The sequence below is a fragment of the Odocoileus virginianus genome, chromosome 11 (genome assembly GCF_023699985.2).
Source record: "Odocoileus virginianus isolate 20LAN1187 ecotype Illinois chromosome 11, Ovbor_1.2, whole genome shotgun sequence".
Taxonomy (NCBI): Eukaryota; Metazoa; Chordata; class Mammalia; order Artiodactyla; family Cervidae; genus Odocoileus; species Odocoileus virginianus.
Genome location: NC_069684.1, coordinates 38,953 through 62,361, shown reverse-complemented (window position 1 = coordinate 62,361; position 23,409 = coordinate 38,953). Strand labels below are relative to the sequence as shown.

Below are 23,409 nucleotides of genomic sequence, written 5' to 3'. Positions count from 1 at the left end.
CATAACTGCCCGAAGCTGGGAGCAAAGTGCGGCGCCCGGGGCCCTGGGGCAGGGCCTGGCTCCTGTCTGCCCACCGGCACCCAAGGGACAGCAGCCTGGTGTAGCTGGGGATCACCCTGCTTGGGTCCTGGCTGCAAAGAGCTGGGTGGGCAGAGAGGCAGACGTGCTCAAAGAAACAGCTCCTACAACACAAAAACCCTTAGGCACAGACACACCCAAACACACACGCACACCCACACACTCCCAGCTGCAGAGCCTGGCAGGCAGGGCTGATTCATGCCACAGAGCCCACAGAGCGTGGCTTGTGCTTCACGCCCAGGCAGTCCCAGCACCCCTTCCCTGCCCCGGGCACCCTGCAGACAGCCTGGGTCCAAGGCGTGGCCCCCGCCTCTGCCCTTGGAGGCCCAGGGTTGCAGAGGCAGCTCTCAGTTTGCTGGCTGACTGTTGAGCTGGGTCCCGGGCACTGGGCTCCACCCTGCCCTACAAACCCAGGCCTGACTCAGAGCAAACACCCAGTGCAGAGAGTCCACAGGATGGGGCCCCGGGGTGGGCCCCAAGCCTGCTCAGGGGCCTCTGGGGGATGTCCAGACCTCTGGTTCACAGCAGGGCCAGATCTTGCCTACCTGCCGTGTCCTGCGTTGGATGGATGGGGCTCCTTGGGGGTGACCGGGGCGGGCTGGGCTGTGGCCACAGCAAGGACTTGGCAGGAGGCATGGTCCCTGGAGAGACGCCCACACTTGCACCCAGGCCCTGCTCACCTTAGAGGGACCCGGGCTGGCCATGAGCAGTGCCGAGCTGGGGTCAGACCAGTGGCCGCAGCACTCACTCTGTGCCAGGCACCTCTCTCGGCCCCTGATTAGCTCCTCAGACATTCACGGCCCCTGAGAAAGGCACCATCACCACTCCCGTTCTCCAGAGGGGAACACGGAGGCAGAGAAGTCACACGGCTCCTGAGTGAGGGACCAGGACTGAACCATTTAGTCTGTAAGGGCCCAGACTCTTAGTCACGACTGATAACATGCTTCATCAGGATCACTCATTACGTACTCACAGAAACCTAAGGCTCAGATCCTGTTACTTTAGACCCATTCACACATGAGGAGACAGAAGTTTGGAGAGCTGAAGTCATTCACCACAAGTTTCGGGGTTTGACAGCTGCAGGCTGGGGACAGGGATCTGGGGGTCACCCTTTTCTGGGCTCAGACTCAACAGAGCCCAACCTGTAACTTTCCAGAAGGGGAAAGTTGGCCGGGGACCAAGGGCAATGCAAACCTTGGAGTTTGCCTGTTCCCACAGAGGGGAAAACATTCAAATGAGATACAAATGCACCCGACGGGCAAAGGGTTTTCCCCCACCAGCAGGGATGCAGACTTGCAGCAGCGGCTTGGGGCGGGGTGGGGGGCGTGGAGCTGCTCCTCCTGAGGACCCCTGGGTGGAACGCCTCCTGTGTGCGCTCCAGCCAACCCTGGGCTCTGTCTCCACGGGGCAGGAGGCTGAGCCCACTCTCCGCCTGGAGCCCCCCTCACAGCGGGTGGGCCCCGGGAACTGAAGGGCCCGCCAAGGAGGGAGCCCATCAAACATTAGCCCCAGTGGCCCCCTACGAAGGGAGGCAGGCTTCCCGCAGGGCTCCGGGCTGGCCGGCGTTGTTCCAGGTGGGTGAGCAGGCTGCTGTCCCAGCCAGGGACAGGCCGCTGGACTGAAGGGGCGGCGGTCTCCTCCCTGACCCCCAGAGCAGCCTGCGGCCACAGGGAGGGACACCCTCAGGGTGTCCCACAGGGAGGGACACTTCCTGGTGGACCTGCGGGTCCTGGAGAGCACGAGCCCCGCGGTGTCTGGAAGCAGAGAGGGAGCGGTTCCCTGAAGGTCACGGGCCTAGTGGGGCTGAGACCCAGGGGCTGGACTCACTGCAGGCGGCAGGGGCAGGGCCCAAGGGCCTCAGCAGGAGGCCCTTCTGGCTCTGGCTCCACACCGCTGGGCTCCACGGTCACACAGGCAGGGTGAGCCCACCCTTGGTTCTGGGCTCAGCAGAGAAGTCTGGTATCAGCTGGGCGCCAGGACAGGCATTCCCGCGCTGGAGCCCCACGGAGGAGCTTGTGTGTGTGCGTGTGCATGTGTGTGTCCATCAGAAGGGGTGAGCCTGGTGTGTGTGCCCCTGTGCACGTACCTGTGAGGGCGGTGGCTTGCCTGCCCGAGTGTGATGGACGGCATGTGTTCCTCCTGTTAGAACTTCCCAGATGGTGATTCTAATCAGATCTCTGCCCCAAATCCTACTGCTCCGCAGCTTGCCAGGAAACCCGGGCTTGAAGTTTCCGTAAAGCTAGTGTATTCAGTGAAAAGGATTCTCCTCTGTTCAAAGTATGCATCAGTCAGTCAGTTCAGTCGCTCGGTCATGTCCGACTCTTTGCGACCCCATGAACCACAGCACGCCAGTCCTCCCTGTCCATCACCAACTCCCGGAGTCCACCCAAACCCTTGTCCATCGAGTTGGTGATGCCATCCAACCATCTCATCCTCTGTTGTCCCCTTCTCCTCCTGCCTTCAATCTTTCCCAACATTAGGGTTTTTTCAGTTGAGTCAGTTCTTCGCATCAGGTGGCCAAAATATTGGAGTTTCAACTTCAACATCAGTCCTTCCAATGAACACCCAGTCCTGGTCTCCTTTAGGATGGACTGGTTGGATCTCCTTTCGGTCCAAGGGACTCTCAAGAGTCTTCTCCAACACCACAGTTCAAAAGCATCAATTCTTTGGCACTCAGCTTTCTTTATAGTCCAATTCTCACATCCATCCATGACTACTGGAAAAACCATTGCCTTGACGAGATGGACCTTTGTTGACAAAGTAATGCATGTCTTAATTTTATTATTTTAGTATCAAATACCCTTTACTTATTGGGTGGGAGTACAGGAGGTGGTCATTATTGTCTTTCAATTTCTTACTTCAAAAAACAATATGGTGGTAACACCATTGGTATATTCATATTTTTAAAAAGTATTAGTTTGTGAAAATCCAAAGTCAGGGAACCACTGCCCTGGATTCTTTAGGGTGTGGGTCTTACCTCTCATGTGGGAACTGACACGTCAGGCTGACTCATAACCCTCCTGGCCTGGGGCCCACCAGTCTCCACTCTGGCTCCTGGGGAAAAGGAAGTTTCCTTATGTCCTGTGTAGACAGGAGTTGGGGGCTGGGAATTCCAGAGCCTGACATCTTCCTTGGGAGGGGAAGAGAAAGGGGCTCCCCCTCCCACTGGCTGTGGAGTCTTAAAAACTCCCGTCCTGGAGCAGGGGTTCCTGGGCTGATAAGCCCTGTCTTCTTGAATTCTCCCCGGGAGAAGTGGCCACTGCAGGCTCACACCAACCTGCACCAACCTCTAATTTTATGAACTAGGGGATTGCAATTCAATATCTTATAATAATGTATAGCGGAAAATAATCAGAAAATAAGAAAATAAGTAATTATATAAGTATATATGTGTAACTGAATCATTTTGCTGTATATCTGAAACTAACACGATACTGCAAATCAACAATACTTCGATTAAAAAAACCAGGTGATCGCAAATGCTTTTGAATCCCCTGTGTGTCCCTTCCCAACCACAGCCCTTTCTCTCCCCAAAGGCAAACACATCCTCAGCTTGTGTGTTTCACTCCCCTGGTACTTTGTGTTTCTGGTTCCTGAAACAATACATTGTATTTGTTTGTCAGTCTGACATAAATGCTGCTTTCTGCTTTGAAGTTCATCAGAGGTAGAGATTGTAGTAAAAGAAGAAAACAACAAAATACCAACATTTACTCCCCCATTTTCCTGTGAACAGACCTCTGGGTGGTCTCCAGAATTTTGCGACTGTAAGCAGTGCTGCTCCGTGTCCTGCTGGTGCCTGCGTTCACACTGCTGGGCCAGCAGCCTTCCTTGGGTTGTGGCACAGATGCTCTCGCAGCAACTTACTGTCAGGGCCACCCCGAGCCTGGAGAAGATGGGTCCTGGGTGCTGAGAGACCCGACCCAGTCCCCCGGCTGATGGAGGCAATCTTGGGCCTCTGGGGTTTCCTCGTCTCCTTCCCAAAGGAAGTTACTGCAGTTCTCCAAGCCTAGACACGGGTGAAGGAGGCATCCCCCTCTCCTCAGGACACATGAGTGGCAGGGCACTGCATGGCACGGATGAGTGGAACACCGCCTCTGCCTCGTGAGTGTCCCCTCTCCCCCTGCCTGCACGTGCCCCGGGGGCTGTGTCCTGAGCCCGTGCTGGGCAGCTCCCCGCTGTTTCATGGCCTCCACGTCCAGCGGGTTGGCCAGGGGCGCTGCTGACCTCACAGGCTGCGGACACCCCCACGTTGCGCACTCTCAGGCCCTAGGTCTCAAGATGCCGAGCCTCAGGCCCCTGGGACACCTGCCCTCATTGCCCCTACTGCAGCGGGGGAGGAGGGGGCGCCCGGCCTTGCTCCCCACCTACAGCCAGCCCTGTGACTGCTCTGCCTTCTGGAGCTGCGCCGCTGCCACCGCCCCTCCTCTGGGCTGCCTGTGCTCAAGCCCCTTCTTTCTTAAAAGTAACCCCTCTGAGGCGGCCTCCCCTCTTCAGCCTGACCTTTTGACTCGCAAAGTCTCAGGGGTTTTCCCACTCAGATGTTGTTCACCTTTTTATTTCAGGCCCTCCCTGTTCTGCGGGGTCACAGCCAAGCTGTGACAGGAGTGCCTCTCCTTGCCTTACCGCCTCCCGCTCGCACCCCTGCATCTTCACTTTCACCCCGTCTTGTCTGTTGCCACTTTCTCTGACGAGTGAATTTGTTTCACTCAGCCTTCAAGCCCAACCCCTGTGTCCTTGCCCTTCAAGCTGCCCCAGTCCCTCCGTTAGAATTAATCTCTCCTGATGACACGATTTTGATTTTCATCACAGCCTGTCTTTTAGAAAATTTATTTCCACTGGAGGATAATTGCTTTGCAATATCATGTTGGTTTCTGCCATACATCAACGTGAATCAGCCATAAGTATGTGTGTGTCCCCTCCGTCTCAGCCTGTCGTGAACACAGCATGCTGTATGCATCATGGAGGCGTGCATGTGAGTAGGTACGCTTGTGCGTGTCTGTGCAAATGCAAGTTTAGGAGCACATGTGTGTGTGCCTCTCCACTGCCTGAGTGGGAGTGTTTTGGAGTCAGGAACCGAGTCCCCAGCATCTTTGAGTCACTGCAAGCCAACACCGTTTGCTGACTGCAGCAGGAACTGTGTTCTCCCACAAAGACGTGGGCAACCCCTAAGCCCTGCCATCTGTGAGTGCCAGCCTCTGCAGATATGATCAGGGTGGGCCCTGGGCAGGGACTGGTGTCCTGATAGAAGGGGGACTTTGGACGCGGGCGCAGAGAGGCCGGCACGGCTCCCCGGGCCTCTGAAGGCAGACATGGAGTCACGCAGCCGCAGGCCCAGAGCTGCCGCAACCACCAGCAGCAGGAGGACGCAGGACGGCTCCTGCCCCAGGGTCTCTGGGGGAGCGTGATCCTCTGAGGGATCACAGCCCCCGGAACTGTGAGACTATAAACACCCGAGCTCTGCAACCACCGAGCCGGTGGCACTGGTTACTGCAGCGCTGGCGCTGCACACGTAGAGCGAGTGCCCGGGACGCAGAAAGGGTCTGCCCGCAGCAGACGGTAGGGCCCTAACACACACAAAGCTCACTTTCCTGCACCTCTGGAGGGGTCTGCACACCAGCCTTCCGTGTCTCTCGGTTTTGTGTTCATAGCGCTGGTGGTGGAGTTTGAGATTTTGGAGACATTCCCAACTGCTGGCTTCAGAGTGTCCCTGGAAGGGCTGGGCTTCCAATGACAAGGGTTACTTTTCTTTCTCAGTTGAAAAACCAAGGGAAGGACATTTTCTGGGTCCCTGGGGACAGCAGGCACCCCGGAAGGGGTGGCCCCGAGTCCCAGCACACAGGGGCCGGGTTGTTGCCATTCCCCCCCTTCCTCTCTCCCTGGAGGAGCCAGTGGCCTGCCTGCCTTGGCCTCGCATGGACCTGGGCAGCTCTCACTGCTCACCTCAGGTTCATCCGCATTCAGCGGCAGACTAATTTGACCCCCACAACCTGGAAGGAAGCTGGGTAAAGTGTCATTTCTACTACCCAGCAGAGGAAACAGGTGACTGGCCCCAGGTCACATGGCTCATCCATGCCAGCGCCCAAAGCCTGGTCTCCAGCTCTCATTCCTTGAAAGTCGTTCAGCTCCTCTAGCCAAGAAGGAGGACCCCCTGGAGGAGGGGGTGTTTGGGGAAGGGGCTGCCTTGTATGCCCAGGCTTTTTGCTCAGCAGCAGGCTTGCCCTTCACTGGGGATCTCAGAGCTGGGAGGCACTGTAGGGACCCCCAGCTCCGGGTTAGCGCCCCAAGGGAGCCAAGCTGGCCAGTGAGACACAGCAGGCCGCGTCATTTCCAGCCCTCCTACCCCCTGTCTTCTCCTACTGGTGCCGGGGGTTGCACCTCCTTCCTCTGGGAGCCGCAACAGTCTGATGCCCAGGGAAGACCAGATTCCCCTGCTAGGCACTGACCCTCCCTGGTCCCCTGAGGTCCTGCAGCATGGGAGGCGCGCGCAGCTGGACGTGCACCTAAAGGGATCCAGGTGGTACCTCACTGGCTCCGGAACTTCCGCTCTACTCCCCTGTTCGCTGTGCCCCGGGGGAAAGCCGGCCGGGTTCAACCCCCTGCCCCGCCAGCCCAAAGTCCGAGCGCGCCTCCGAAGCCTTGGCTTCTTCGGAGCCGTGAGCGCTCCGTGTGCAGAAGGAATCCCGGCTCTTCTTTCTGGAGGGGCGCTCTTTGCACGGGGCGTGCCCGCAGTTTTCCGCGCCCCGCGCGCTACTGGGAAGAGCATCTGACCCAAGATGTGCGCCTGCCCACCCGCTTTCCAGCTGGGTTTCGCGTGGTCGAGCCGGTCGGCGGGCGGAGAGCGGGCTTGACCCGGGGCACCCCACTGCCAGTCGGGCACCCGCGGGAGGGGGCGGCCCGGCGGGCTGGTTCGACAAGTTCCGAGCAGGAAGTCTCGGTCCCCACCCTGGGCGGCCGCCCCGCCCCGCGCGGCCTGGGCGCCCGTCCGCCGGTCCATCCGTCCGTCTGTCCCTCAGTGCCTCGACCGGTCTAGGGCGCGGGGCCGGGAGGCCGGGGTGGGGATCGGGGAGGCTCCGTTCACGACGCCCCCACCCACAGGCCAATCCGAGGCGGCAGGCGGCGCGGCTGCGCGGCTGCGGCTGCGCAGGGCGCGGCCTGGGATAAGAGGCCAGGTGAGCCTACCTGCACCGCGGGCGGGGCGCGGGGCGGCGCGGAGCAGACGGGACGAGCGGCGGTCCGGCGGCATGTCGGGCAGCAGGAAGAGCTGGGCCGCTCTGTCCAGGTGAGCCGGGGTCCTGACTGCTCCGGGGGCCACAGGGTCGGGGCCACGCTGCACAGCCCCCGTGGTTCCGGCCCTCCTTTCTCCTTGGGGACGCAGGCCAGAGCAGGCTGCCTGCGGAGGGCTGTCCAGCCCGGAGAGGCCGCTCTGGGGGCTGGGGAGGGTTCCGGAGGTAAACGGCCAAGTCTCAGCTTCCAGCCGCCCCTGACTGCCTGTCTTTCTCTGGAGAGTCTGAGAGGCCCCTCCGGGAGAAGGCCACGGCACCGCCTCAGAGGGTCAGTGAGTAGGCCAAGCGGGCAGGTGCCTTTCCAGGGATGAGGCTCAGGTTCTGGGCACAGCGTTTTGGGGTGCTGTCGGGGCTGGGAGAGCTCACGCTTGGCACTCCCCCTCTCTGCGCTTCAGTCTTCACTCACCAGCGGGGCCTTCAAAGGGTCCAGGGCCTGGGTGTCTCATCCTTGTCTGCTGGACAGCTAGTCAGGTCAGAGAAGCCTGGGGGGGGGGGTGGGGTGGGTATCCAGGAGACAGCAGCCTTATGTGATTGGTGACCCCTGAACTTCTCTTAGGGTCCCACCAAGAGCATCTCCTGGCCCCCCCCCCCACATCACCCCCAGAAAACAGGCCCATGTAGTGGATGGGCAGGAGCTGGGTCCCTACTCCTTGACCCGAAGGCTCTCGCTGGTAGAAATTGGCCCCAGGTGGGTGTTGGGGTGGGGAGGCCAGGCTGCCTCTGCAGGTGTGGGCAGCTCTGCCCATCAGGACCTTGACCCTCCCCTTCCCCCCACCCCCAAGGGCCACAAGCTCCAGGGACCCCCCATGGCAGCAAGCCCCCCAGGGCTGGGGTCCCCCTGAGCTCTCTGTCCTCACTGCTCTGCAGCAGAGTTCTGTGGGGTCTGGAAAGGGGAGGATACGCCCCAAGAAAGGAGGTGCTTGGTGTTCTGGATGGGGGCCCAGCGTCTCAGAGGCCAGCCACACCCAGGGAGGGTCTGTGCAGAGGGTGGGGCTGGCGGTCAAGGTCTTGGACTCTGCATGTGGGTCTGATGCGGGAGTGTCTTATGCGTCCAGGTGGGGCCTGTGTTCTGGTGTGTGTGCATAAGCACGTGTGGGCCCTGCATAGTGCATAGTGCGAAGTCTGGGTGGGTGGGAGGTTCTGATGTTGCCATTTGGGCCTTGGGCATTCGCATCTGCTCAGATGTCCATTGAGGACGACGGTGCAGGATCTGGTCTTCACTGGCCCTCTGCTCAGAGGCCCCGGGTTCCTGTGTCTGCAGGGGTGGGCTCGAGTGTCCTGGGGAAGCTGCCCTGCCTCCTCAGCGCCCTGGGCAGCTGCAGCTGGAGCCGGGACCCTCCGCCCCGCTCCTGGGAACAAGCCCCAGCTGGCAGAGGGAAGGGCTGTGAGTCACTGTCAACCAAGCTTCCCAGGCAAGGGCGGGGGTTGCTGAGGAAGGGGCGAGGAGCGTGGCTCCAGGCAGGCCCAGGTGGGCAGCGGAGGGCCAGCGGGCCCCCCATCCTTGGCGCCAGGTTGAAATGCAGACGCCCAGCCCTGGATAGGTGCCTGGTGCCTGGCCCTCTCCTGCCCATGAGGTGGTGGAGGGGGGGTGGCCCTGTCCGCAGGGAGCAAGGGTGGGTCGGGTGCCCAGGACAGAGCGGTTGGGGGTTAATCATTGCCCTGCCTGGCCTCCTGCAGCCCTGCCACCTCCAAAGCCACCTGGTTCTCCCTGGCACCTCTCCCTATACCGTCAGGGCTGGAGGGGATCTCACTGACCACCCACAGCGGTCCCTCTCATGGGGAGGCCAGCTCCTCTCTGGCAGCACACCAGCCCCAGGTCACAGGGCCTGGTGTCAGGCCTGCACCCCCTCTTCCCCTCCCAAGGTCTGCACGTCCTGCCCTTTGAGCCTGGGCCTCCATGGAATGCCCTGGGGTGGCCACTGTGCCCTCCCCTGCTAACCCTCCCCAGGCAGCTGAGCCCTGACCTGTTGCACAGAGGACTTCTTTGTGCGATTCCCTTAGGAAGGAAGGGTTTTGCTGGTCAATCTGCCCGCAGGGACACCCCTGCCCTCAGCTGCTGACCATGGGCAGGGCAGACTCAGGAAGACGGGCCTGGGGGAGGGAGCCAAACCGGCTCTCCCCTGCATAGCGGGCAAGGAGTTTCCTGAAACACAGAAGGGAACAGGAGATCCCTTCCTCTAAGGATGGAGCTTGGGGGCTGCCAGGCCTGCCTGTAGTGGAGAGGGCTGCGTGTCCCAGGGCCGGCTAGGTGGTGGGGGGTGGGGCGGGGGTGGCTGCTGGGGCTTCAGCTGGTGGCCGTGGCTGGCACCCCCGGGTGTCGGCGTGCACTGACCCTGGTGCTCTAAAGGACAAGTTGTTGGCCACTGGGTCTCCCCAAACCTGCTTCCCCAGGCTGCGCCGGAGCTCAAGCCGGGCTTGGGAGTCCCACGCCTTCTGGCCCCTCCCAGGCACCCCACTACCTCTGACTGCTCAGCTCCTGGGCTCCTGAGAAGGTGGAGCCTCCCCCGGCATCCTTCCTGGCACTGGGCCTTGTGGTTAACAGGCTGCCGTGGCTGTGAACCTCGGTTCCTTCTTTTACTGGCCATCCTGCCTTGGGTACCTGGCTGATCCTGTGAGCCTTGGAAGCCTCATCTGCAGAATGGAGGTGAACCCCCCCCCCTGCATTCCTCAAGGTTGTGGGGGCCTCTTGTCAGTCACCCTTGTGAGCACCCGGTGCTGTCTAGGCACATGTCAGAGCCCCCACTGCTTCCTTTATTTATTGGTTTACTGGTCACTGTATTCACCAAACACGTGTGCTTCTGAGTGCTGAGCACTGCTCTGGGCACTTTGTTGTTGTTCAGTCCCTCAGTCATGTCTTTGCGACCCCATGGACCGCAGCAAGCCAGGCTTCCCTGTCCATCACCAACTCCTGGAGCTTACTCAAACTCATGTCTGTTGAGTCGGTGATGGCATCCAATCATCTCATCCTCTGTCGTTCCCTTCTCTTCCCCATCTTCAATCTTTCCCAGCATCAGGATATTTTTTAACAAGTTGGCTCTTCCCATCAGGTGGCCAAAGTATTGGGCTTCAGCTTCAACATTGGTACTTTCAATGAATATTCAGGGTTGATTCCCTTCAGGATGGACTGGTTTGATTTCCTTGCTGTCCATGAGACTCTCAAGAGTCTTCTCCAGCACCGTAATTCAAAGGCATCAATTTTTTGGTGCTCAGCCTTCTTTATGGTCCAACTCTCACATCCATACATGACTACTGGAAAAATCACAACTTTGACTATATGGACCTTTGTTGGCAAAGTGATGTCTTTGTTTTTCAATGCACTATCTAAGTGTGTTATAGCTTTCCTTCTAAGGAGCAAGCATCTTTTAATTTCATGGCCGCAGTCACCGTCCATGGTGATTTTGTAGCCCAAGAAAACAAAATCTGTCTCTCCTTCCACCTTTTCCCCATCTATTTGCCATGAAGTTATGGGACTGTATGCCATGATTTTAGTTTTTTCAATGTTGAGTTTTAAGCCAGTTTTTTTCTCTCCTCTTTTATCCTCATCTAGAGGCTCTTTAGTTCCTCTTCACTTTCTGCCCTAAGAATGGTATCATCTGCATATCTGAGGTTGTTGATATTTCTCCCGGCAATCTTGATTCCAGCTTTGGATTCATCCAGCTGCATTTTGCATGATGTAGTCTGCATGTAAGTTACAGACATATAAGTTATATTCTGCATTTAAGTTATAAGGGTGATAATATACAGCCTTGTTGTACTCCTTTCCCAACTTTGAACCAGTCCTTTGTTCCATGTAAGGTTGACTGTTGCTTCTTGACCTGCATACAGATTTCTCAGGAGGCAGGTAACATCGTGGTCTGGTATTCCCATCGCTTAGAGAATTTTCCACAGATTGTTATGCTCTACACAGTCAAAGGCTTTAGCTTAGTCAATGAAGCAGAAGTAGATGTTTTTCTGGAATTCCCTTTCTTTCTCTATGATCCAGCAGATGTTGGCAATTTGATCTCTGGTTCCTCTGCCTTTTCTAAACCCAGTTTCGCAATCTGGAAGTTCACAGTTCACGTCCTATTGAAGCCTAACTGGAAGGATTTTGAGCATAACCATAGCAGCATGTGAAATGAATGCAATTGTCCAGAAGTTTGAACATTCTTTGGCACTGCCCTGGGCCTTTGGGTACTGTATATTCATTGCTGGGGCTTCACCTGCCCCCCTGGGAGCCTGACCTCCACCCTTCCTGTCCTTCTCTCCCTTTCCTTCTCCTAAGAGGGGTAGCTCTTTGTTTGGTGGAGATAACGTTTCTCTTGGGCTGGGGGGTGTGGTTGGGTGGGTGACCACATCACCAAGGTGAGCAGTGGGGTCTTGATGTACAGCTGGGGGTCACTCCAGGACGCCTGGGCTGACACCCTCCGGGCAAGGAGCTGTCTGGAGTGAGTCACTTCCCCGAGACTAGGCTCCGACAGATCACACGCTGTCTGACCCAGGCTCCACTGACAAACCAGCAGCTCCCCTGAGGGCTGAGCGCCCTGCGTGGGAACAGGCTTGCTCAGGCCCAAGGAATCCTGGGCGTTCCATCCCTGCCTGGCCACAGGTGTGTGGGGGAGTCCGGGCTTTGTGGGCCAGTCTCCCTGTCGGGGGTGGTCCCTCATCTCTGCAGTGCATGGCTGACCCCAAACTGTGGACTTGAGGGAGGGTCCACAGGGGGAGGGCTGACCATGTGGACCCAGGGGAAGCCACGTGCAGGGGGCCTTTATCACCTGGACAAGGACATCAGGGCCTGGTTGGAGGGGCCGTGGGTTCCTGTGTAGTGAGAGAGGGCAGAAGCCTAGGGTGGTCCGGTTTCCACCCCATGATCAAGGCCGTGGGGCCTGGGCTGGAGCCCTTCCCACCCGCTCGGGGGGAGTTGAGCCCTGACAGGCAGGGGTGCTGAGGTCTGCACCGCCAGTGAGCCTGACGGCCAGGTGTGGGCAAGTGCCAGTGGGGGCTTGGGGTGTGCTGCCCTTTTGTGCTCCCACATGTCAGGCAGAGATCTGGTGACCCTGCGAGGAGGAGCACCCTGCCCCCTGTACCTGGCACCATGTTTGGTGGCATGCATGTTCTGGGCACCATGGTGGATGCTCCCTGTCCTATGGCCTTTCTCTCCCCATGGGAAAGTCTCCACACTTGGTTTGCAAATCTCTGATACTGCTTCTTGTTAACCCTTCTCAGATGCTGGGCATCACCAGCTCCGCCTTCTGGAGTCCCCTGGCTGTCTCTTGTCCAGTCGGGCTCTTTCTAAGGGTCTGGAAGCCTCTTTGCCCAGCACTGCCTTAGCGGGCCCCTTCCTGTGGTCCCAGCGTATCCTCTTCCTGCGGTCCGCCAGGCTGGCTCCTCCCTCCTCCGTTGAGTGTCTCCTCACCCTTCATGTCTTCCTGCCCCCCCCCCCCACCACTGCTGCAGACATCTCACTGAACCCCTCCCTCTCCGATGGCCCCCAGCCTTCTAAAAGCATCACCAGGAGCTGCTCAAGCCCGCTTTCCTTCATTTTTCTCGTTTCCTCGCTGGCCCCCGATCCCCATCCAGCCCCCCAGCAAACCCAGTGGACTCTGCCTTCAAATTGTGTCCCAGATCCATCACTTAAGTCTCCTAGTGGCTCCCCACACACGGAGTGAACCCGTGTCTCCTTGGTCCCCAAGCACCCACCCTGGCGCCCCTTCTGCTGAGTCCAGCGTCCCTCCGCTGCACATCCTGGCAGGCCTGGGCTCACACTCCACCAGCACACCAGGCTCCTTGGAGCTCTGTCCCCTCCAGCGCTGCTGCCCCTTGTCCTTGGTCCCTCCTGTCCTTTTGTTCATGAGCGGGAGAGACCTGGAACCCGCTTGCGTGTAGACCCTGCTCAAAAACCGTGAGTTTACCAAACACCAGGTCAGTAAACATGACACTGGGCCTAAATGAAGAGGTCAGGGTGGTGGTGTGGCTCCTGCCCCTTTTAGGGAGGAGGACTGGGGAGGTGCAGGGAAGTGACCCCCCTTAGGTGGGAGGATCAAGCAGGCTGTCTGACCTGGCCCTGCAGAAGTCTCCCCAGGGTCGGGAGGCTCTTTCCTTTAGGAAGCTTCTTAGATAGGTTTTATATGTCATTCAGTTGATAAAATTTGTGGGTTTCCCCCTGGAAACATGCCTGCTCCTCTTGTGATACTTCTTCTGTGGTTGCACATGAGACTCTGTAGAGGCAGTCCAGGCCACGGTAGGAACAGGGCAGCGGAGAGGCTGGGGAACAGGTTTGGGCGCTGACCAGGCGGGGGCCTTACTACCCTGCAGTGATGCCGGGAGGCGAGAGGGTGGCCTTCCCAGACCCTTCTGATCGGGGTTCCCAGACAGCACTGGAAGGTGCCCACGGCCCACACGGCCCAGAGCTTCTCCGGGGGAAGCTCGGCCTCACTCCCCTCGGGCCCCACCCCCAACCTCCCTCCCTGCAGGCTCCGCCTCTGGCCTCCAGGCTGTCCTGTCCCCCCTCTGAAGTCCAGCCCTTTCCCTCCCGGTGCAGAGTGGGGCTCACCTCCCTTTTTCGGTGTTTGGTGTGTGGATCTGTGACCCCACAGTTCCCAGTGGGAGGCTGACGCAGCTCGGTTCCTCAGAGATTCTTTGCTCTTTGACTGGAATGGGGGTGGGGTGCTGGGGGGAGGTAGGTACGTGGGCAGGTGGGTGAGGATGACTGGTGGGAGGCTGGGGCAGGGTGCTGGAGGTGGGATGGTGGAAGAGGGCTTCTGAGGGTGGCTATGAGGGGGTCCGGTATGAGAGTCACTATGGCTCAGAGTATGACTATGCCTGGGAGAGTGATGAGTGTGAGAGTGCCTGTGAGTGACTATGGCTGGGAGAGTGACTATGAGCGACTGTGAATGACTATGGCTAGGAGAGTGACTGGTGTGAGTGACTATGGCTGGGAGAGTGACTATGAGTGACTGTGAATGACTATGGCTAGGAGAGTGACTGGTGTGAGTGACTATGGCTTGGAGAGTGACTATGAGTGACTGTGAGTGACTATGGCTGGGAGAGTGACTATGAGTGACTGTGAATGACCAAGGCTGGGAGAGTGACTGGTGTGAGTGACTGTGAGTGACTATGGCTGGGAGAGTGACTATGAGTGACTGTGAATGACTAAGGCTGGGAGAGTGACTGGTGTGAGTGACTGTGAGTGACTATGGCTGGGAGAGTGACTATGAGTGACTGTGAGTGACTATGGCTGGGAGAGTGACTATGAGTGACTGTGAGTGACTAAGGCTGGGAGAGTGACTGGTGTGAGTGACTGTGAATGACTATGGCTAGGAGAGTGACTATGAGTGACTGTGAATGACTAAGGCTGGGAGAGTGACTGTGAGTGACTATGGCTGGGAGAGTGACTATGAGTGACTGTGAGTGACTAAGGCTGGGAGAGTGACTGGTGTGAGTGACTGTGAGTGACTATGGCTTGGAGAGTGACTATGAGTGACTGTGAGTGACCAAGGCTGGGAGAGTGACTGGTGTGAGTGACTGTGAGTGACTATGGCTTGGAGAGTGACTGTGAGTGACTAAGGCTGGGAGAGTGACTGGTGTGAGTGACTGTGAGTGACTAAGCCTGGGAGAGTGATTGGTGTGAGTGACTGTGAGTGACTATGGCTGGGAGAGTGACTGGTGTGAGTGACTGTGAGTGACTATGGCTTGGAGAGTGACTATGAGTGACTGTGAGTGACCAAGGCTGGGAGAGTGACTGGTGTGAGTGACTGTGAGTGACTATGGCTTGGAGAGTGACTATGAGTGACTGTGAGTGACCAAGGCTGGGAGAGTGACTGGTGTGAGTGACTGTGAGTGACTATGCCTGGGAGAGTGACTGGTGTGAGTGACTGTGAGTGACTATGGCTGGGAGAGTGACTGGTGTGAGTGACTGTGAGTGACTATGCCTGGGAGAGTGATTGGTGTGAGTGACTGTGAGTGACTATGGCTGGGAGAGTGACTGGTGTGAGTGACTGTGAGTGACTATGGCTTGGAGAGTGACTATGAGTGACTGTGAGTGACCAAGGCTGGGAGAGTGACTGGTGTGAGTGACTGTGAGTGACTATGGCTTGGAGAGTGACTATGAGTGACTATGAGTGACTAAGGCTGGGAGAATGACCAAGGGCCAGAGGCAGGCTGTGCCCCTTGCTGCTGCACACGGGGAGGCTGGTTTTCGGAGGTGAAGGAGGCTGACGGAGCACCTAGGTGGTAAGGGAAGTGATGCTGGGTTCCCCTTTAGGGATGGCTGGTTCATCTGGGATCTCTGTCTAGGGGGCTGGGATGTCCCAGGGGAGCTGGGGAGCTGGAATGTTTCTCAGTAACTGTTCAGCTAAGAGCCTCAGATCAAAGCCGGGCTCTGCCAGGTTCACCTGCCTCCTTCGGGCCAAGCACGCCCGCCCTGCCATGTCCCTGGGCGCCCAGGCGGGTGGACCCCCATTCCAGTGGGGGTGAGGGGGTGCCCAGGCGGGTGGACCCCCATTCCAGTGGGGGTGCAGGGGCCCGGGCAAATAGACCCCCAGTTCCAGTGGGGGTTCAGGGTGATGTCTGGCCCACCACCCCCTCCCCCCGATGTCAGCCACGGGGACACTCTGGGCATCACCCTGAGGCCTTGCTGACCCCTTTACCCCCCAGCCTGACCCAGCAGTGGACCCTGGAGGACGAGGAGGAACAGGAGCGAGAACGCCGGCGGCGACACCGGAACCTGAGCTTCGCCGCAGACGACGAGGATCTGCCCGCCCGGGACAAGGACCCACCGGCCCCCGAGAGGTGCGGGTGGGAGGTGGGATCCCAGTGAGGATAGACCAGCCACCCCTGCCCGGGGAGCGGGCTGACCTTCTGCGGGCCCCACCCTGGTCAGGACAGCAGTCAGGATCAGTGTGGGTGAGCTGGGCCACTCTTGCTGGGCATTTTATAAGCGTAGCTCATCCTTCCATGCTCCTGAGAGGGTGCTAACCCACCTCACGTGTGGGCAGCGGTCAGAGAGTGTGCGGCTCGTGCACCGGGGGCAGGGCCTGGGGCTTGTCGGGCCCTGGGCAGACCATGCCCTTTCAGCCCGGCCCCTTCCCTCTAGTGGACCCCCGTGGTTTCTGACAGGAAGGAGGCCCCGCTGTTCTGACCACCAGCCCCGAGGCTGAGCGCCCTGACACACCTATCCGTGCGGACAGGGCCCACTCAGGGGACACATCTCCTCTCACCTCTGAACGAGCCCAGTTCGCAGATCTGGCAGCGGGCTCAGCGAGCGAGTGAACTTACCCAAGCCACGGGCGGGCGGGTGGAGACACAGGAGGGGCCCCTCTGCTGCAGGCTGGGTTTGGGGCAGCCTCGTGTGTGCCTCCCCGTCTCCTGGAGAGGGGGCCACGGGCTGTGCGGCCTGTGCTGCACCCATGTGGCTGTGGAGGCCTGGGCTCCACTCCCAGCTCCCTGCCCATCCCCGTGTGACTCAGGCCAGCTCCCTGCCCATCTCTGCTCCTCATCTGTAAGCAGCAGGGCCTGACACAGGAGAGGTGTTTGTTGAACATGGAGTGGTTGCACCTTACAGGCGTTTATAATTTTTTTTAAAGCCTCTGTGCTTCGTTCAGATGATACCTTGGAAGCCTGATGGGTAAAGCAGATGAAAGCAATCCTGATTTAAGGGACAGTGGCTTGAGGGGTTGGGAGGGCATCAGGTGCCCTGAGGCGTCCCCCTGGGTCGGGTGCTCCCAGGGTCTCTCCTGCCACTGACCGTCTCCCGCCATCTCCCTTCCGACTCAGGCTGCTGAGCGTGGAGGAAGCAGAGGGGCCCCAGCCACCGGCCCCAGACCCCAGAGATGAGGAGGACATCCAGGCTGTCCTGAGGACGCGGCAGGAGCGGAGGCAGAGGCGCCGGGAGGCCCAGGAGGAGGCCAGGCAGCCGCCCCCGGTGCCTGAGGAGCAGGTGCAGTTGCCGCCCGGCCGGAGACTGAGCCCGGAGTGCAGCTCCGCGGAGGGGAGCCTGGCAGGCAGGGTGCCTGTGGGCTCCGAAAAGCTGTCTGCTGAGGGGAAGACACTTGAGCCGGAAGCGAGCCTGGACCCTGAGACCCCTAGCCCCAGTAAATGCTCCGTGTCCCAGAAGATCGCTGTGCTGGAGGAGAGAGCTGTCTCAGGAAAGAGGGCGGTTCCAGACAAAGCCAGCATCTCGGAGAAGAGACTGGTGTCTGAGAAAGCCACCGTCTTCAAGAAGACCCCGGCCCCCGAGACACAGCTGGCCCCAGGCAGGGCTGTGGCCCCAGCGCAACCCCAGGCCCGGGAGCACCCAGCCTCAGTGGGGCGCCCATCCAGCCCTGGGGGGCAGCGGGACGCTGGACCTGAGAAGGATCCCGAGTCCTCAGCGGGGCCTCTGCCCCGGGAGTGTGGCCTCCCGCCCGTCACTCTGCAGGTGTGCGGTGCCCCCCGCCTCCCCGTCCTCCCGGCATCTCTGGCTGCCTCCCCGTCTCCTGTCCTCCTGTCTCCTGTCCTCCCGGCGTCTCTGGCTGCCTCCCCGTCTCCTGTCCTCCTGTCTCCTGTCCTCCCGGCGTCTCTGGCTGCCTCCCCGTCTCCTGTCCTCCTGTCTCCTGTCCTCCCAGTGTCTCTGGCTGCCTCCCCGTCTCCTGTCCTCCTGTCTCCTGTCCTCCCGGCGTCTCTGGCTGCCTCCCCGTCTCCTGTCCTCCCGGCATCTCTGGCTGCCTCCCCGTCTCCTGTCCTCCTGTCTCCTGTCCTCCCGGCGTCTCTGGCTGCCTCCCCGTCTCCTGTCCTCCTGTCTCCTGTCCTCCCGGCGTCTCTGGCTGCCTCCCCGTCTCCTGTCCTCCTGTCTCCTGTCCTCCCGGCGTCTCTGGCTGCCTCCCCGTCTCCTGTCCTCCTGTCTCCTGTCCTCCCGGCGTCTCTGGCTGCCTCCCCGTCTCCTGTCCTCCTGTCTCCTGTCCTCCCGGCGTCTCTGGCTGCCTCCCCGTCTCCTGTCCTCCTGTCTCCTGTCCTCCCGGCGTCTCTGGCTGCCTCCCCGTCTCCTGTCCTCCTGTCTCCTGTCCTCCCGGCGTCTCTGGCTGCCTCCCCGTCTCCTGTCCTCCTGTCTCCTGTCCTCCCGGCGTCTCTGGCTGCCTCCCCGTCTCCTGTCCTCCTGTCTCCTGTCCTCCCGGCGTCTCTGGCTGCCTCCCCGTCTCCTGTCCTCCTGTCTCCTGTCCTCCCGGCGTCTCTGGCTGCCTCCCCGTCTCCTGTCCTCCTGTCTCCTGTCCTCCCGGCGTCTCTGGCTGCCTCCCCGTCTCCTGTCCTCCTGTCTCCTGTCCTCCCGGCGTCTCTGGCTGCCTCCCCGTCTCCTGTCCTCCTGTCTCCTGTCCTCCCGGCGTCTCTGGCTGCCTCCCCGTCTCCTGTCCTCCTGTCTCCTGTCCTCCCGGCGTCTCTGGCTGCCTCCCCGTCTCCTGTCCTCCTGTCTCCTGTCCTCCCGGCGTCTCTGGCTGCCTCCCCGTCTCCTGTCCTCCTGTCTCCTGTCCTCCCGGCGTCTCTGGCTGCCTCCCCGTCTCCTGTCCTCCTGTCTCCTGTCCTCCCGGCGTCTCTGGCTGCCTCCCCGTCTCCTGTCCTCCTGTCTCCTGTCCTCCCGGCGTCTCTGGCTGCCTCCCCGTCTCCTGTCCTCCTGTCTCCTGTCCTCCCGGCGTCTCTGGCTGCCTCCCCGTCTCCTGTCCTCCTGTCTCCTGTCCTCCCAGTGTCTCTGGCTGCCTCCCTGTCTCCTGTCCTCCTCCCTCCAGGCCAGCCCCAGCTGCGTCTCCTCTCCCCGCCTGCTCTGCTGCCCACAGGACAGGGGACTGGGCTGGGGTCTTACCTGGCACCCACACAACACTCTCATCCCAGGCCCAGACTCCAGGGAAGCCTCAGATGCTTCTAGGAGCCCCCTGCCCCCAGAAGCCCTGTTCCCTGGCCTGGCCCTGGGCCTGTGGCCGCACCTCCACAGCCCAGGCAGCAGGCGGGAGCAGAGGACCAGCCTGCTGCCCCTGCCTTGCGGCTGCTGGGGTGAGCTGGGCCCGCGGGGGCTCCAGGCTGCCCGTCCTCCTGCATGACTTGCCCCCTGCTCCGTCCAGGTGAGGACGCCCTGCACGGAGGCCGAGGCCGAGGCCCCATCACCGACACGGGCCTCGCCCACCTTCAGCAGCGCCCTGCAGCGCTCCAGCCCCCGCACCATCTCCTTCCGGGTGAGCCTGGCTGCTGAGGGCCCCTCCCTACAGGGCTTGGGGCAGTGGGGAGGCAGGCAGGAGGCACCCCGAAAAGATCTGGGGGCCTCAAGGGGGGGCTGCTGACCTGGCTTAATGGGAGGGGCTGTGCCCCAGGCCAGAGGCGGGCCTTTCATGGGGTGTGGCTGGGGTCTGTATACAGTGGGGGCAGACCCCAGGGCGGGCTGCGTTCCGAGAGCTGAGTCCTCCCTTGCGGAGGCCGTGGCTGCCATGGACCCTGCTCACTGGCACCTTCCTTCTCCTTCCAGATGAGCCCCCGGAGAGACAGCTCAGAGGTGGCCTTAACCCGCAGGTCAGGGCCTGGGGGCTCCGGGGCTTGTCTGACGTGGGGCTGAGGCCCGAGGTGCAGCAACGGGAGGGTCCGGCTGCCTGGAGGGGGGGGGCGGGAGGGGCCGTCCTGAGCCATGGGGGTTCCCTGGGGGGAGTGGGTGTGCCAGGGTCGTTTGAGTCAAGCATTGGGGATTCATGCATGCAGGCCGCACTGTCTGCCCCAGACTGTCTCTGAGGCCAGTGGTCCTGGGCGAGGCGGGGGGGGGGGGGGTGTGTGGGGCACACAGTGGATGAGGGAGTCGCTGCCCTTGCATCAGAATGAGACGTGCGTGAACCACGGGGCACGGAGGTGCTGGGGGTTCAGAATCGGAACCGAGGGCCAGAGCCCCTTGTGGCCAGGGGAGCTCGGCCTGTGAAAGTGGGGTAAGGGTACAGGGTGGTGGGCATCAGGGGGCGTGAGGTGGGGAGAGCTCTCAGAGAGTGGGGCGAGGGCACGGGGCGGTGGGCATCAGGGGGCGTGAGGTGGGGAGAGCTCTGTGAGAGAGCGGGGCGAGGGCACGGGGCGGTGAGCATCAGGGGGCATGAGGTGGGGAGAGCTCTCAGAGAGTGGGGCGAGGGCACGGGGCAGCGGGTATCAGGGGGCATGAGATGGGGAGAGCTCTGCAGGCAGCTCTGGATGGAGGGTCGGTGAGCGGAGGGGCTTGGATCAGAGCCCATGTGGAGGCCAGCCAGCTGGCATGGCAGCATGGGGAGCAAGGTGGGGGTGCCTGGGTCAGGAGGGCATCAGACCCTGGTCGTGAGCCTTTCATGCTGCTTGTGCCTGAGAGCAGGATGGGGTTGATCTGGGATGGGGGCCCTGGGGACCGGGGGGCGGGTGGAAGGTGGAGAGAGGGGAGCAGCATCTGAGGCAGGCCTGACTCCGTGGGGCAGGGACAGCAGCTGTTTCTGGCCTGGGGGTCCTGCCGAATGGACCATGTCTCAGGAGGACAGGGAGACCCCTCAGTCTGTATATGGAGGCCGTATTCTCTTTGCCAGAGTGAGGTGGGGCTCACGGGCAGGCCCGGTGTCCCGTGGGCGGGCAGAGCCTCATCTGCTTTGTCTTGCCCTGTCTTCCTGCCCTGCAGCGCCAGCATGAGGCTCCCGGCCAGCTCAGTCAAATTAGGCCCAAAGCTGGAGCGATACCACTCGGCCATACAGGTGAGTGAGCCAGTCCCTGGAGTGTGCTGGGAGTGCCGGGGGCCTCACCCTCCAGGGTCAGCGGCCTGTGCTCTCTGCTCCCAGAGATCAGAGTCCGTCAAGTGTGCAAGCCCGTCCCGCACTGAGTTCCTCATGGCTCCTGTGGATGTCGCCAGCAAGCGCCACCTCTTTGAGAAAGAGCTGGTGGGCCAGAGCCGAGAAGGCCCAGCCTCCAGCCGCAAGGTAAGTGGCTCTGGCCCGCCAGGTGTCTGCAGAGCTGGAGCCTGGGCACTGCAGGACAGCTCTGTGCTTTCCTGCATCCGTCTGGTGGACTCGAGGGCCCGGCCATGCCTGTCGCTGAGCCCCCAGCCCAGCTGTACACACAGCTCCAGGGGAGGGTCCTGTGGCCTGAGCTGTGCGGATGTGGTGAGGGGGGCCCTCTGGAGATGCCAGCCCGGCCCCAAGGTGGAAGCTCTCTTCTCAGGAGAACTTGCAGCTCTCGGGGGTGGTGACGTCACGGCTCAACCTGTGGATCAGCAGGACCCAGGAGTCAGCACAGCAGGGCCCTCAGGTACCGTGCCCCTCTGCCCCCCCAACCCCCACCCCAGTCTCCCTGCAGGCCTCGCATAGCGGGATGACCTGTCAGGGGAGGGACAGCCCCGAGCACAGTGGAGATGCTCTGCATGCGGGACGGCATGGGGAAGCCTGCGGGTCAGAGCGCGGAGAGGACGGGGTGAGCCCGGGGGCTCTGTGGTAGCCTGAGCCTGATCTCTGTCCCAACACCCAGAACCAGGAGATGCAGAGGGAGTCGGCAGCCGGCAGGAGGCCCCAGTGGAGGAAGAAGCCAGAGCCCCCGCTGGGTGCCGAGGTGAGCGTGGGCCCAGGGGCTGGGGTGGTTGTTTCTGGAGAATTTGGGCTGGCAGGCGCCGACTCCTCCACTTCAAGCCTGGGCTCTGCCCAGCGCGGGGGGCCTGGGGAAAAGGGGGCATCCCTGCACCCCCCTGGGCAACCCCTCATCCTAACCACCCTCGGTCCCACAGGTGTGAGGAGCCAGTCTCAGGCCAGCAGCCATGGCGGTCACCTCTCCCGCCCGCTTCCCGCCCTGGACCCGGGAGGACACTGGCCAGCATCCTCCCCACCCCTCTGGAGCAGGCAGGCGTGCCCCGTGCCTTGGCTGGCTGCGGGCACTGCGCGTCTGTACACAGCCTTGTCACCCTGTCTACATGGACGCCTGTTCTTCCTCTTCCTCTGGGGCTGTCGGGTCGCACCAGTGTCTCTGTGCACCTCTCCCCGCTGGCCCCCACCATCCCTGCGCCGCCTGCCAGATGCTGTGCCGACCCCTCCCGGGCCTTGCCTCACTCCCCTTCATGCCCCACCTGCTGCTCTAGCCAAGCCGTCCTGTGCCCTCTCCCCACTCTCAGGAAAGAGATGATAAACTCATTCACTCTCAGGTGTGACCAATAATACCTTAAAAATCATTCCTTCTGGAGGCTTTGCTTTTCAGTGGAGACTAAATGGCTTGAGGAGAATGTTTCGGCTTCAGGGGCCCAAGGGGGGCAGGCATTTGTCTGCCAGCAGCCTCTGCGGCCACAGCCCTGCACACCTGCTCCCAAACCTGGTTCTCCGCTCCCCTGCCCTCAGTGGGCCAGGGGGATGCTGAGCTGTCTAGACCAAAGCAGCCGGAGCCAGCCTGCATGCTGTGTGTGGCTGAGGGTGTGTATATGTGTGGGTTGTATGTGTGTGTGCGTAAGTGTGTGTGTGGTCCACACGTTTTCCCATCACGAGACTTACGTGAGAACCCTGCTCTCAGGTGCCTGCTTGGGTTTCTCTGGAGTCAGTGACACCCCACACCCGCTTTGCTCCAGCCCCCCTGTGGGCCTGGTCCTGAGGGAGGCTCCCGTCCCGTGTCCTGGGGCCAGGGATGGAAGGGCCTTGGGGCCCCGCCTGTGAGCCCAGACTGGCCCGCCTCCAGCAGGGGGTCTCACATGGCTGGCCCCATGCCCGCCTAGAGCTGGGGGCAGTGGGACCCAGAGGCCCTGGCTGGCCACTCCCACCCACCACCACATGTGCAACCCCGGAGCTGCTGGACGGAGCCAGGAGGGCTGGGCTGGGCGCCCCCAGAGAGGCAGGCCCCGCTCTGGGCTGCCCCACCAGGAGCTTGGTCAGCAAGCGACAGAGAGGTGCTGAGCGCCCGCCTGCTCCACTGGGGAAGGTTGTGGCGGGGGGGTTTGCCCAGCACAGCAGAGCCCTGCCTCCGGCATGGGGGTCTGAGAGGGACCCGAGGGGTCTTGGCCCACCTGGCCCTGGGGTCTGGGCATCTGGCGCTGCTGCCCCTGGGGGAGCCCTTGGTGCCCATCAGGGCTGCCTAGGCAGGGTGTGGAAGGCAGCACCAT

General features: G+C 61.0%; 1 protein-coding gene across 1 annotated transcript; it reads left to right on the top strand.

Moving 5' to 3' along the window:
* Nucleotides 1-6,727: 6,727 nt before the first annotated feature.
* Nucleotides 6,728-22,494, top strand: LAD1 (ladinin 1). Its single transcript, XM_020892197.2, has 10 exons — nt 6,728-7,357; nt 15,993-16,127; nt 17,112-17,754; nt 19,421-19,531; nt 19,819-19,862; nt 20,965-21,037; nt 21,122-21,259; nt 21,501-21,587; nt 21,804-21,884; nt 22,057-22,494. Exons 1-10 carry the CDS (start codon nt 7,320-7,322, stop codon nt 22,060-22,062), a joined length of 1,356 nt encoding a protein of 451 aa, XP_020747856.1. The 5' UTR covers nt 6,728-7,319; the 3' UTR covers nt 22,063-22,494.
* Nucleotides 22,495-23,409: the final 915 nt, after the last annotated feature.